Raw genomic sequence first — 14,415 nt, forward strand, 5'->3', positions numbered from 1 at the left:
CCCCCCTGTAAAGTCAGACCCCATCTCCCGTTTCTTAACCAGAAAAGAGGCTATTGTTTTCTTAAAAGAGACATGGAAACATAGAAAACAGTGAGAGTCAGAAAGGGTCTCCTGGGCCATCTAGTCTGACCCCTGGCTCCAGCCGGCTCCGCTCACGACACGCCCGCCATGTGGACGTCCAGCCTGTCCTTGCACACCCGCACCGGTGGGGCCATAGGACGATTCTGGTCATATGGCCATAGGACACCTTTCAAACCTGTGGGGCTGCAACTTCCCAGCTGACATGAGACATCTGGGGACCACCAAAGCAGGGAAGGCTGTGGGGCTAAATTCTTTCACCCTGTAATTTATGTGGAAAGCTGCGCCGTGCTTTCCTTCTAGCAGTTCTGACCCCGGTTTTATTTAGGAGGCTCTCCACACAAACAAGGCCTGCAGTTTGCAGTCATAAAAGATTCTGGCAGGCTCCAGTTTAAGGACTTCTTTGATACTGAAGTTTTTGTAATAAAACTGCACTCTGTTTATGTCCCTTTCTGTATCTGCATTTTCCTGTGTCCTTGACGGAAGTTACAAGGAACATCTTCAGTCTGCTGCAGGTTGCACTGCAGCTTCGCCCGCGGAGTTGGGACAAATTTTACAGGGCAAATGTTTGTCAAGGCGGCATTGATCGGAATCCGCAGCCCAGCTCTAGGGGTTTTCTGCCCTGCTGGGAGCAGATCGTTGGGAAAGCCGATGAAGCTTAGTTTCCCTGTTCATAGCCATGCCCCTTTCCCAAATATTCGCCTCGCAGCAGTGAAACCGCCAGTTTCGGCATCGGCTCGTGCAGGATGTGACGGCCCAAGATGTAGCGGGTGCCGCCAGGTGGAATCAGACTGCACCGACCGGGGCGGGGGAGCGAGGCTTGGGATGAAGCCTGCCGGCCGTCGATTCCCTCGCCGGGCTGCTCTCCACGGTATGAGCGGGCAGCTCCGGGGCTCCGTCTGGTTTGCCACGCCTGCAGCAGCCGCCAGAGTGCATGCAGGATCAGGTCAGGTCCTGCTGGAGCGCCCAGCCCCCCGATGAGCGCCAGCCGGGAGACCGGGGCGAGCAGCAGCACTAATGCTCCGCTGCAGAACTGGCCTCGGCGCCAGTGCTGTTCCTCTCTGCTGCTGTGCATTGCGGCCCCTGCATCGCTCCAGACTTTGCCGCTGCCTCTCTCCGCCGGGCGTGCCGGCTTCTGCCTCGCCTCCCCTGCCGCTGCACTGTGCCCGCCTGTGCCAGGGGCCTGCTCCCTGCGCTGCCTGGCCTCCCAGTGCTCTGCTTTCGGCTCGCTTATCTCCGCGGCCCGTCCTGCCTGAACACGCGCACCCAGTCCTGACCCTGCCCTGCGTCTCGGAATACCCGAGCGGGCCCAGAAGGCCATCCTGTCGAGCCCCCTGCCCATCGCAGGGCTTAGAGCAACGGGCATCCCTGGCAGAGGGCTGCCCACCTGCCTCTCATATCCCCCCAGTGTGGGAGAGCCCACCACCTCCCTAGGTCTCGGGTTCCATTGCCGTACGGCTCTTGGAGGCAGTTCTTCCTGGGATCCGCCTTCACAGAAACAGAGAAACCACGTGAGTCAGAAGGGGCCTCCCGGGCCATCTAGTCTGACCCCGGCTCCAGCCGGCTCCGCACACGACATGCCCGCCATGTGCACGGCCAGCCTGTCCTTGGGCACCTGCACCGGGGGGCCTCAGCCGCCTCCCGGGGAAGCCCTTCCTGTACCTCGCGTGGGCTGTTCCTCACGCTGCGCTCTGGAATGATGGAGAAGAGATCCCTGCCTTCCAAGGACTTCTCCAGCTCTGTCCTCTCTCCCTTCAGCCTACTCTTCCTGAGGCTGAGCTTGCCCTCTTCACTCTGTCTCACGGTCCCTGGATCTGGCTTCTACAAGCCAGCTTAAATTTTAACATAGATCAAGAAATAAACTAAAAGATAAACAGAAAAGCAGGGTGTGCGTTGGGTTCCAAGAGAGGGATCTGGGAGATCCCACTGGACCTGAGACCACCCCGACAAGTTTTCGACAGCACTCCTAGCTTCTCCAGGCTCCGCACATCCTGATCTTTCCACCTTCCCTGAGGAAATTTGGTTTCTGTAGCTCTGCCCAGTTTTGTTTCCCGCTTTGGAACCCGGTCCAGTCCATCCAGTTCGGTTAAAGCCTGACTCCAAATATTGTCCTCATAAAGAATAAAGCGGACTTAATACTTTCCAGGACGCGAAGAACAAGAACTCTGGAAGATTCCTGTTCGTGTTAAAGTGATCCTTCCCTTGAGTTTTAAATTATTTATTGATAATGATGATAATATATATTTAAAATGTCAGCACTGTTGTTCAAGGTGATTCCAGGGTGGCATGCATGAATGTCTAAAAGAAATGTAGTTTAACAGCAAAAATAAACAGAGGCAGCAAAACCATCTTAACCCACCTCAGAGCAAATAGGAGGACCATCCAATCTGAGATCAGTTTAGACTGAATTTAAAGTCAACATCCAGTTTATTTATTTATTTGCTCGATGCCTCTCCCTGCCCAGCAGCCAAATTGAGATTTGGAGGTCCTCATCAAAACACAATGGCACATACAAACAATTGTGTTTGGTTTGGAAAGAAAGAAAGAAAAATTATCAGCACTGAAGGTTCCATTTCTAGTAATTGGGGTTCCTCAAGCTGCTGGGGGCACTCGATGCCGGTATCCTGGACGCGGTCGGAGGTTTTCAGTCATTCGTGGGGGTGCGCTCAGAAACCCTTTCTCTGGAGGTAAATTTAAAATGCCCCATTATTAGGGCTCTCATCTACAAAGCAGCAGGCCTTTGGTTACATATCGAAGCAAATCTTGCAACCTTTCAGCTTCACACTCCCCTTTCTCGAAACTCCGCAGTCTCCCTGAGGATTTTTCAAACAAAATGGCAAGTTCTTTTGAAGGGCTCTTGTCCAGAGCAATTTTTCGTGTTTGTGTTTGATTATTTTTGCACGAAGCTTTACAGAGGTGTACAGAAAATACCACTTCAGAATTCTGGGTCAGACTGGAGCACCCTAACATTTGCAAACCGCTGACTGAATAAAACCTGAGCGCTCAAGAGGAGGGAGAGAGGATTCTGGTACTTCTGGTACTCAGCATCTCTCATTTGGCAAGGCTTCTCACAACAGCCCTGTGAGGTGGGCCACTGTGAATTCCCAGGAACTCAGGTCAGGGTGGGCAGTCTGTTCTTCTGTGTGAATTCATGCTTGAGGCCGGAGTTTCATCTGGCGCTCTCAGCTCAGGAAGCCCAACCTGTCTGCATCTCAGATGTTGCACCAGCAAAATGCAAAAGATGGTCTTTATTTATTTAAAGTATTTATATGCCGTCCTGTCGCGAAAGCCTCAGGACGGCTCACATAGATAAAACACAATGAAATACAACATAAATCAAATTATCAACCCACACTGGTTGCAATAAAAACATATAGGTCATAATATTAAAACTTATTAAAATATTGCTGAAATAAAAAGGTCTTAACCTGGCGCCGAAAAACATATAACGACGGCGCTGTGGTAGCAGTTGCGCTGGAAAATCCGCCCCTGTTGCAAATGCAAATTGTACATAGTTGTGCACCCAGGACACGCTTCCCCCCTTTTCCTTCACACTCCTGGGGGGGCCAAGGGTCCTCCCAGTTTCCTGCATCCCCCGATCCCGCTGCTGGAGCCATTCTCAAACGCAGCAGCCACCCGAGAAGCCCCCGTCTCTCCTCCTCTCCCCCTGCACCGAATTCGGCCTCCTCCCCTGCCGCGCTCCCCCCATTCCCTCCCTCTCCCCCCCAAAGGGCTCCAGCTGGAAAATGGGAGCAAATGGATCGCACTGACACAATGATTGCGGGGGCAAAAGCAGAGAGAGCAAACATTGGTTTCCCAAGCGCAAAAGCGTGGCAAGTTAATTGGCAGGTGTCACACTGGAGTAGCGTGTTGCTGTGCCGTTGTGTTCTGTGCATGTGTGCGTGTGTGCGTGTGTGTTGGTGGGTGGAGGCGGCCTCTCCGTCCGAGGCCGGGAAAGAGCCCTTCTGGGTGCAGCAAGCGGGATCGGTCCCTGGTCCCGCCTCTCGATTCCGGCTCTTGACACCCAGCGCCCCCCGCCCCCCACCAGTCGGCCTGTGTGGGCACCAGGGGTGCGAGGACGCCCCGATTCCAATCCGATCTGCAGCGGCCTGAGTCCGCATTCCTGGCCAGCGCCCCATCTTTTGTGGGGTGCCTGCCAGAGACTCGCAGGTCTTCTGCAAAGCCTGGCTGCCGGTGTTGCGCAACGGCAGGGCGCGGTGCATTGCGACAGTCGTGCCCCGGAGGGCAGGATGCGGCTACGCTCAGAGGGCATGCGGGGGGGGGCTGGGGGGCAGTGATCAGCGCCCCTGCTTTTTGATCCACATTCTTTTCGGCAGCTCCCCTCCTCTCCTGACCTGGTGCTGATGAATCGGGACATACCTGCTGGGTTGCAATTGTGCCTCTTACAAGCATTATATCAGCTTTCCCAGCCAAGTGCTTTCCTGACGTCTGAGACCACAGTTCCCATCAGCCCCAGGGGAGGACTGGTCAGTGGGGAGCACCCAGGCGGGGAAGTTCCATCCCCGGACTCCATCCCACAGGTGTCCAAAGTGCTCTGTCCCCGGTGCTGGTCCAGCGTGGGGAGAGGTGAGGGGGCTGGGCGAGGACCAGAGGGGCCCGGGTTCTGGTCCCCAGGAAGCCCCCTGGCTGGTGCGGGACACTCAGCCTGACCCGCCCCTCTTGTCGTGTGGGGAACTGGAGAAGAGGAGTCCTTTGTGAGTGGGGAGAAGCGGCATATAAGTCTAACGGCACCGGAAGCACCCTGCACGCGGGATGCCGGGGGGCCTGCAACTTCTCCGCCGGGAAGCTGGTCTGGCCGCCTGTGGGACGGACGCTGTGCTCACCGTGGGCCCCGCTGCCCCTTCTCCCCCCTGCAGGGAAAGAGGAGTTTGTGGCGACGTTCAAGGGCAACGAGTTCTTCTGCTATGACCTCTCGCACAACCCGATCCAGAGCAGCACGGACGAGATCACGCTCTCCTTCCGCACCCTGCAGCGCAACGGGCTGATGCTGCACACGGGCAAGTCGGCCGATTACGTCAACCTGTCGCTCAAGAGCGGCGCCGTCTGGCTGGTCATCAACCTGGGCTCGGGCGCCTTCGAGGCGCTGGTGGAGCCCGTCAACGGCAAGTTCAACGACAACAACTGGCACGACATCCGCGTGACGCGAAACCTGCGCCAGGTGAGTGGCCGCGGCCCGGGCGGCTCCTGCTGGGGGTGGGGGGGGGGCGGGCGGGGGGGGCACTCGCGGGCAGGCCCCGTGTCCGCCCTGTGCCAGGCGCCATCAAGAGAAGGGGTTCGGAACCGAGGCCCCGGCTTGGGGGCCGGGGGAAAACCAGCATCCCTCTGGCCACCGCCGCCGGGATCCCCGTCCCCCGATGGTTGGTTCCGGTCTCAGAACTGTTCTCACGACTTGCTTTCCGAGCTGGGAGGCCAGGCCGAAGCCGGAGGCTGCCGCCCCGTGCGGTGCCTGCACGGGGCCCACAAGAGCGGGGCTTGTGCTGGAGTTCCAACACGCGGCCATCTTGGCCTTGTAGCTAGGCTCTTTAGCGAGTTTGCCTTCCTTCTGCCAGCCAGCGGGCATTTTGGGACTGGCCGTGCCCAGCCAGGCAGCGGTTTCATGACTGGGCAGCAAGCCTCCCTGGCAGCCCTCTTGTGGCAGTGCCCCCGGCACGGCCTCCCACGTGTCCTCAGTGCCCGCAAGAGGTTGAGGAGCCCTGTTCTAAAGGAGTTTGCACCTGGCAGGCGAAGGAACTCGTGGGGTGGTTGAGGCCGCCTTGTGGGCTCGCTTAAAAAGCAGGCCAAGGCTGGGCGGCTCGCGCTCTCGGGGTTTCCGGGCTGGCAGCCCTGGGACTCCCTCGTCACTGCCTAGCCTCGGTGGGGGCTCCAGACCAGAGTGCCCGGCAGGCCACACGTTGCCCACCCTGGCCAGCCGCGGCCCCCCCACTCCCCCCCTCAGGTTGGTGCCTGGACAGCAGGAGAGCTCGTGTCCCACCTTTGCGTTCACGGGGCGCCTCTTCGCCCGGCGGGTGCTCAGCCCTTTCCCGTGAAGGGAGAATGCCTGAAATAACGGTTGGAGGGTCAGTGGTGACGGGGAAGGGGGATTTCTCAGGGGGCCTTGTTCTGTGAATCCCAAGGGCCCGGGGGGGGGGGTTGTTCCCCACCACCACACACACATTTCTGTCCTTCTGTCTCTGATGTTTCTGGGTGCCCCCCCGCCCCCCATGTGTGAGCCCAGTGGAGAATATGGGCTCCCATAGGAACTCCAGAAGTTGCCTTTATATTCAGTGAGACCTGCGTTCATCTAGCTGGTATTCCTGGCACAGGCTGGCAGCAGCAGCAGCTGAACAGTGTTTCGGGCAGGCATTTGTGTAGCCCTGTCTGGAGAAGTCAGGATCGCACCTGGAAAAAGTCCTACTCACCAGGGATCGCTGCTTAAATCGGCGGCATTGGTGCATCCCAGGCCCTGAGCACCATGCTTGCTGAGGCCTGGCACCGTCTGGGGGCGCCTTTCAGAACTTCACTGGGCCAGAGCTGTGTGGTTCTGGATGGGGCAGGAAGGTTGTGGGGCAGCGTTCAGAGGGAGGAGCTCCTGCCGTGGTCTCTGGAGGCTGTTTCTGCCAGCCTGTGCTGACGATGCTAGGCTACATGGGCCCCAGGTCTGGTTCAGCCCAAGGCTGCTTCTGGTGCTCTGGGCTGCGGTCTGGAGTCTTGCGTGTCTCCGTGGGAAAATGGGGGGGGGGGTCGAGATGGAGGAGCTCGCTCTCCAGCACCCCCACTTCCCTGTGAAAAATGTCATGCGTGAAGCTTGGAGGTTTCCCGAGAAGAGGCGATGAACATCAGAGAGCGGGAAGGCGCCTCTCGCGGACGGAGCCCCACGTCCAGCTAGCCACTGGGGAGATCCCCAGTCGCCTAGGGCGAGGGGAGCAGGGCCGGGGCCGGGGGCTCCCCTTCGGTTCGCACCTGCTGGGCCCGCCGGCAGCCTTTCCCCCACCTGCCGCCCTTGGGGTTCACAGAACCGACTCCCTCGTCTCCTGCGCGCGCTCTCTGCCTAGCCCCCCGACAGCTTTCTCCCCGCTTTCCCCCACGGAAGCAGCAGGCTGGGGGAGGGCACCGGGCCAGCGGCGGGGTGGAAGCCCCCTCGCCCTCTCCCCCTGGCCCCCACAGGCCCCGGATGGCTGGCTCATGCTCCCCCCTGCGCGCGCGCTCTCCCCCCACAGGCCACTCGGATCCAGCCCCCCCTTCCTCCTCCGCAGCAGCCGCCACCAGCACGGCCTCCTCGCAGACACGCGTCCCAGCCGGGACGGCCCCCGCCAGGCCCCGTCCCCGTCCCCCTCCCCAAAACTGGCCACCTCGGAGTTACTAATGCCGCTAACATTGGCCTTGCTTCGTCCCTCCATCTTTCCACCCCCCGCACCCCCACCCTCCCACCCCCAAAACCCCCTTGTTAGAGATTGCGTTGGCAACGTTGTCGTTGTGTGTTACTAACACGCTTCTCGGGGGGCGGCCGGGCCGGGGCAGAGTCGACTCGCCTTCTCCGCCGGAGGGCCCGGAACTAACCTTTGTGCCATCACGGAATGTGGTCGTATCTTTCTTTTCTCGTTTCCAGTCGTTCATTTCGTTCCGTTCTTTCCTTACTAACCAAGGTCCAGACAGTTCCATGGGTTTGGGCCGGGTGGGGGCGGCGAGGCCGGTGGTCTCGGGGCGGCGGGCGGGCGCGGGCGGGCGGGCGGGCGCGATTTCGGCGTCTTCCGTTTTGCCGGGCACAAGACCTGCAGAGCGTTACTTCTCCTTTTTTAATTTTTTAATCTCTCCCTTGAAGTTTCATGGTTGGTCATTTTTTTTTCTGTTTATCCCCTTTCCTTCCCTCTCGTTTTTGTTTTCGTTTTGTTGTTATTGTTGTCCTTATGCATACAGCACGCAGGAATTGGACACGCTATGGTAAACAAACTGCATTACCTGGTAGATATCAGTCTAATTGTCTAATCATTTGGTTTGCCGTGGGTTTTACCTCTCCCCTCCCCTTTCTTATTCTTTTAATGAGTTAATTGGGTTTTTTTTCCCCCAAAAAATTCGTTTGGAATTCCAAATATTGGAAACGCTCTGTGTGCACTTGTGCACACACCCACAAGTTCACCACAGTTTTGTTTAATTGAGTTATCTTTGTTTTTGAACCCCTGGGATGGGCTACATGGCTTTCCTAAAGGCAGCCCGTGTGCACCCGTGCAAATTTTAATAAGCCACTAAAAAAAGCACTGGTGCACACTTGACGTGCAAGCCGCACCAACAAGAAGGGCCGCTGGAGGGGAGGCAGAACAAGTCACACATTTCCCCCATGCAGAATGCCTGCTTTTATCCCCACAACACCCCTGCAGGGTAGGCTGGGCTGAGTGAGCGGCCCAGTGAGTTTCATGGCTGAGTGGCAGCGTGCGTCCGGGGCCCAGTGCCACACGTGAGCACACGGATGCGCAGGAAAGAGGCGCTTTGCTCGGTCGGATCCCAGAAGTCCCAGCTAGAGGCCACGCTGGCAGAGGCTCCTGGGAGTTAAAGCCAAGTCAAAGTGTTTGCAAAGGCCACCCCTGTGAGTCAAGCATGGCCTTCCTCCCTCGGCAGGCTCCAGGTGTGGTGGATTGCAACTCCCATGCTCCCCAGCCCATAGGCCCAAGCAAGGACCCGTTCACAAGCGGTGCTTCGGGACAGAGTTTCTCTGCCTCAAGGCACTGCGCTGCTTTTGGGTCTTTTCCTCCTTTTGTAAGGAGCAAGACAGAAGAAGCAGAGGAGACAGATGGAAGCCGGTGTTGCCTGGAGCGTCTCCCCCCCCCCCCCCCCCCCGCAGCATCCCCCGGTGCTTCCGGACGAAAGCCTCCTTTGGAAGCACCCCAGAAAGTCTCTCCATCAGGCAGCAAGCCTTGGGAAAGTGAGAGCACCCCAGTCTTGCTGGGCCGCATCGGGCCGGACCGTTGGCTACACAGCCTGGTGTGGATGTGAGTTGTGTTCCCGCCACACCTGTCGGCCGTCGGTTCCCCACCTCTGGGCCGGGGAATATGCGAAATCTCCAGCGAACCGAGGGCCTCCCTCTTCCCGTGCAGTGGCAGAAACCTCGCGGAGCTGAATCGCCATCCGAACTTGGCCACTCGGCGCTCCTTGCTGCCGGCTGGCACGAAATTAGCTCCCCGCCCCATGCAGCCTGCAAAGAAAGAGGGGATGCACCGGGGAGAGGGCCCCTCGCTCCAGTCATCAGAGGACATGGCGCAGACCCCCACCATTCCTCCTTGCTGGCAGTTTTGCGGCAAGGAGAATGGGTTGGAAGACGCACGGGGGAAACCCAGGAAGGAGAGGAGGAGGAGGCAGGGCCCTCTGGAGGCGCCCGGTCCCTACAATTTGGGGAATGACAGCAGCGTGTCTTGCTCACGTTTCCCCACCCCAAACCCACAATGGGGTGCTTCTTCCATATCCGGCTGGTAAAGGGTTAGGCAGTGCAAAGATGCTCTCGCTGGACCCCAACCAGCTCGAGAATTCTGTATTCCCAGCCCCATTCCCTAAATTTTTATTAATTATCACCATCACTATAATTATTAATTATTTGATTAGGAGTATTATTAATTAGTAGCCAAAGCTTTCTGACATCCTGCCATGTTTTACCTCACAGAGGGCCCCGACGTATTTCTTGGGGCCCTCCTAAAACAGCTTTCCGCTTTTTCCCCGAACTCACACACATTCGCAGAACTTGTTTTCCTTTTCTTTTTTCCCTTTGCGAAACCAATATAACTGAACAAGCAAAATTAGCGATGCCTTTAAAACCTGTTATTTTATGGTTTTGGTTCCCCCCCTCCCCTTCCCACACCCCCCAAAAATCCATGGAAAACTCCATCTCATGAAGCGGATTCTGTGCGCTGTTCCACCTGCTCCACACCCCAGCTGCCCCCCAGGGAGGACGGCGCCCAGCAGCCAGCCGGGACATGGGGTGGAGGGCGGGGAGCCTCACGCGGAGGCTTGGGAAAGCCCGGGCAGCTGATTCCGTGGCACACAACAGCCCCCGCCGGCACCTCGTGGTTTCCTCTGGAGCTGCGGCCTGCTGTGGGGACCCTCTCCCCGGTGCCGGTGCTGGTGCAGCCGCGCCAGGCAGAGAGGCACTTTTTTGGTCTGTGGACGGTAATTGGCGGCTTGGAGGGGGCTTTTTCCTCCTCCGGGAAGTTCTTGTCCTCCGGGATGGTGCCCAAGAGCACTGGCTGCTCCGTATCCTGTTCCCCTCCCCTGGGGTCCCGCTGGCGGACCCTCCATACTGCATGGCCTGCTGGGATTGCTTTGGGCATGCCGCTTCTGTGTCCAGTTTTTATTTTCAGAGCATCTCTCTGGGGGCTGAAACTAACACTCTGTGTTGTGCACTGTCCCCCCACCTCCTCCTTTCCTCTACCCTCCTCTTCCACACTCTTCTAGCCCCCCTTCTCTCTACCTTGCATGGCTCCAGCGACTTCACCGTTCGGCCTTTTCAAAGGGGAGCACCCAGTAAAAGAAAGCCACATGGGGGGCGGACGGGGGCCGAAGGAGAGACTGGTCCGAAAGACGCGCAGGTGGCCGTGAAGGTGTGTGTTTGAAGTCGTGCTGTGTCATTTGGCTCCCCAAACCTGTGAGAATGCCCCATCTGGGGACCTGTCTTGCCAAGGGTGTTGGCGCATTGTTGGACGTGAGCTTGTGCTTGATCTGGGCGACTTTCCCACTTGAGTTTTGCGCAACCTTCCCCGGAGACTGAACGCACCCGGCTTGAGTCTCGGGAGGAGAATCGGGCAAACAAGAGCTCCTGCGCAAATGTTACGCTCGACTGTTGCTTGATTCGTGCAACTACCTGCTTTGCACGGGGAGCGGGGAGCGTAAATGCACCGTTGCTTGTGACTTCTCCGCCCGGGCGGTTTTGACCTGGCAGAAGGGCTTGCTTGACAAGAGAGGTGGAAAAACAGCTGCGAAAGTGAGTCTGTGGAAATGGAGGGCGCCTTCTTTGGAGTCACTGCCAGAGGTGCTCGTAGGCCCCAGTTCCCCAAGATGCCCGCCTATTTCCCAGAGCCCTAAATGTCAACCGATGCCAATAGAAAGCGTGTTCCTCGGGGGGCCACCAGAGCAGGAAGAACTACTGCCCCCCTGCCTTCCCCAGATGTTGCAACCCCACTGCCCAGAAAAAAGGACCTTTCTCTTGCAAAAATGTTTTCCCCACATTAACCGAAGGACTGATTTTACCTCCAATGATCTGGGTAAGAAATGACTTTTCAAAGAATTTGTCTTTGTTTTGCTAAATAAATTCTAGGGATGATTTCTCAATTTGCACTTCAGCACCTGTGGCTGGTATGCCGATCTGGGTCTTCTGGGCCACGGCTCTGAATTTTTTCAGTGCCTGGCCAACAGCTGCGTCTTACAGTGGGGGAAAACAGCCCCCGATGTGTAGGACATTTTGCAAAATAGGAGACCGGTGAAGAATTGTGGCCAAAAGGAGGTTTTGTTTGGATCGAGCCAAGCCAGCTCCGCAGCACTCCTGGCGTTTCTACCCCGGCAGGTCCTGGTCCCTCGCCTGCAAAGACGTGCCGGGAATCCGTGCAGCCTTGTGCTCGTGGGCTGTTTTCTGTGCACCCACGCACAACAGAACCGCGGAATCTCCCTCCTTCTGGAGAGTTGTTTTTGTTTTCGGTCTGTGGGTGGACTCTTCCTCTCTGCAGCCAAAATAATTCCAGCTGAGGGAAACACACCAGTTATTTTGTCCGGTGATTTGACAAAAATAATCCAAGCCTTGAAGCACGACGTACCGTAGTCCTGCTCTTTGCGGGGCTTTCCTTCCGACTTTTCTCCTTTGCTGGAAGGATGTGATGCCGGTGCGGAGGATGTGGGCAGGGCTTGCAGGAGAGCGGTGCGCCGGGTCCCAGATGGGATGTGTCGCTGAGATGCCTCCCCTCTGGCTCTGGGGCCACTCCGGTGAGGCCCCGTCCCTCCTTCCATACCAGCCGCGAGAGCGGGGACTTTTCTTCCTTTGTGGCTCGTGCGGGGAAGCAACACCTTGGGGTGCTGGGGCCCTGCTGTGGGCCGGGACCACAGCAAGGGGAAAGCGATAAAATACTGGGACTTGCAGGCATCCCGGTGCCTGCACCTTGTCCAAGGAAAGCCTGTACTCCCGCGAGGGCCCTCGGTGCGCTCTGCACTGTGCGTGTCCTCCTCCTCCGTCCCACGTGGGCCGTCCGAGCCTCCAAAGAGGCGCCCGGGGACGTGGGGTGGAAGGAGCGCTTTGCCGCCAAACTGGCCGGCCGGGAGGAGGTCCCGGCTGTCTCGCCGCACACAGCTCTGGGCATCCTGGACGCGGCTCGACATGGCCAAGTGAGCTGATGTAATGATTTCCCCTGTGCCCCCCAGCGTGCCCCACACCCTCCCAGCTCCTGCTGATGCAATCAGCCGGGCCCCGGTCCTTTCTGGTCATGGGACGCAGGGATGCCCGACGAAGGGTGCAGTTTAGGCCAGCACCGGCTGGCGGCAGCGCTCAGGGGGGTCAGGGGAGGGGTCTTCCTGCGTCCCATTGGAGATTGAACCGAGGCCCCTCACATGCTAAGGCCCTTCTCTTAAAAAGAAAGCAAGCTTCTAGCCCTCATGGTTCCAACTAAGGAAATAGACACCAGGAAGCCATCTTGTCCACAGATCAGGCCCTGCGTCCGTTTAAGCCACAGACTGGCAGCTCTCCAGAGTTTCAGGCGGAGGGTTTTCCTGCTCTACTTGGAGATGCCAAGGGTGGATTTGTCTGCAAAAATGGGGCTGCTCGTTTGCGTCGGGGCTGGACCCTTGCCAGAAGTTGTGGGGAATTTCATTTGTCTTTATAGAGAGATGCCTGTTTCTTTCCAATGTACCTCTGTGGAGTTGGCTGGATGGGAGGAAGTGGGAGCATTGTGTGTGAGTGTGATGCAGGAGAATATGTGTATCTTTTTGGAAAAGTGTGTGTGTGTGTGTGTGTGTGTGTGTGTGTGGAAGCAAGAGAGAGAGATGCCCGCCTGGCCATTGATTTTCTTGTGTCAGTTCTCAGCTGATCCAGCATTTTCCCTGTCCTTTTTATTTCTCTCTTCAATGTATGAGTCCCCCCATCTCCGCAGAGCTCAGTGGGACAGGCCCAGCAAAAGAGAACACAATAGAACCAGCCCTAAAACACCCAAAAGCCGTTCTGCAAAGCCTTTGAAAGCCGCAACAATAAGTTAAAATCATGGTTGGAGAGCGGATGATCCAAACTGCCCCAGCGTGGCAAACATGACTTCAAAAAGCAGCTTTTGGCTGATTCTTGAATAGAGCAAGCCAGAAGAAGGCTCTCCCGGATGGGACCAGTCCGCCCAGTTTCCCGGCAGCCCCCCTTTCACCCTCTGCTTGGTGCCTTCTGAAAGCGGGTAGCGAAATCTCCCTGTGTGTGAAGCCTGTTTTCATGCAGCCTAAGACATGGGTCCCGGCAAGGCCTCCCTGCCTCCCTCCCTGCCTCCCTCGGTGGGCCCAGCGCCCTGGAAGAGCTCCAGAAGGGGAGCACATGCTCTGCCTGCAGAAATGCCCCCGTTTGATCCAGTTTGGGAACTGGCTGCCTGAAACAGCCTCTGCCAGTCCGTGTTGACCACACTGGGTGCGCTGGACCCACGGTCTGGCTTGAAGTCTCCAGTCTCCATCAGTGCAGAGCCTGGGCGGCGCAGTGGCCGAACACGGGCCTTGTGCGTCGAAGGCTGTGGGCTCTGCGCGAGGGGCCAGGGACGCCTGAAGAGGTGCTGCTGCCAGCCCGTGTTGGCAGCATAGGGCTGGATGGTCCAAAGCTCTGACCTTCCAGTGCAGGTTGGGCAGCAGTGGGCGATTGTGCCCTGCTTGTGCTCAGCAGACTTTGGTCACGTCACCAACCAGTGCGTGTGTGTGTGTTTGTTTATTAAAAGCTTTTGTATGCCGTCCTATTATACAAGATCTCAGGACAGCTTACAATATTTAAAAACAATTCAGACAACAGTTTCAATAAGTAATAAAACAGAACCAAACAATAAGTTACAAAACAAACAGAGCGACTGAACTGAAAAGGTATTCGATTTTAAAATACTGTTTAAATAGAAAGGTTTTGGCCTGGCGCCGAAAAGAGCACATTCCAGAGTCTGGGCGCCACCGCAGAGAAGGCCCTGCTCCGAGTTGATGACTTTTTCACCTCTCGTAGAAGCTCCATGCAATCCATCCCTCTTCAGTTCAGGCGATCCACGCAGAGAGGAAGTCCACAAACGCTTGCAGAACAAAGGGCGCGGGAATGGCGAGCTCCCTCCCGGAGTGCACACGTCAGCACAAACTGAGGCTGCAAGTCACCCTTGCAGA

The 14,415-nt window shown here is 57.3% G+C and overlaps 1 protein-coding gene across 1 annotated transcript in view; it reads left to right on the top strand.

The window, feature by feature from the left end:
• NRXN2 (neurexin 2) overlaps positions 1 to 14,415 on the top strand; it is a 223,678-nt gene that overhangs the window by 64,540 nt on the left and 144,723 nt on the right. Inside the window, exons 5-7 of the mRNA XM_044448354.1 lie at positions 1,487 to 1,589; positions 4,956 to 5,257; positions 7,993 to 8,016. Of these exons, the coding sequence (XP_044304289.1) occupies positions 1,487 to 1,589; positions 4,956 to 5,257; positions 7,993 to 8,016 (429 nt within the window). The remainder of the gene's footprint in view (positions 1 to 1,486; positions 1,590 to 4,955; positions 5,258 to 7,992; positions 8,017 to 14,415) is intronic.

Source organism: Varanus komodoensis, unplaced genomic scaffold, assembly GCF_004798865.1.
Source record: "Varanus komodoensis strain SLA01 unplaced genomic scaffold, ASM479886v1 scaffold55, whole genome shotgun sequence".
Taxonomy (NCBI): Eukaryota; Metazoa; Chordata; class Lepidosauria; order Squamata; family Varanidae; genus Varanus; species Varanus komodoensis.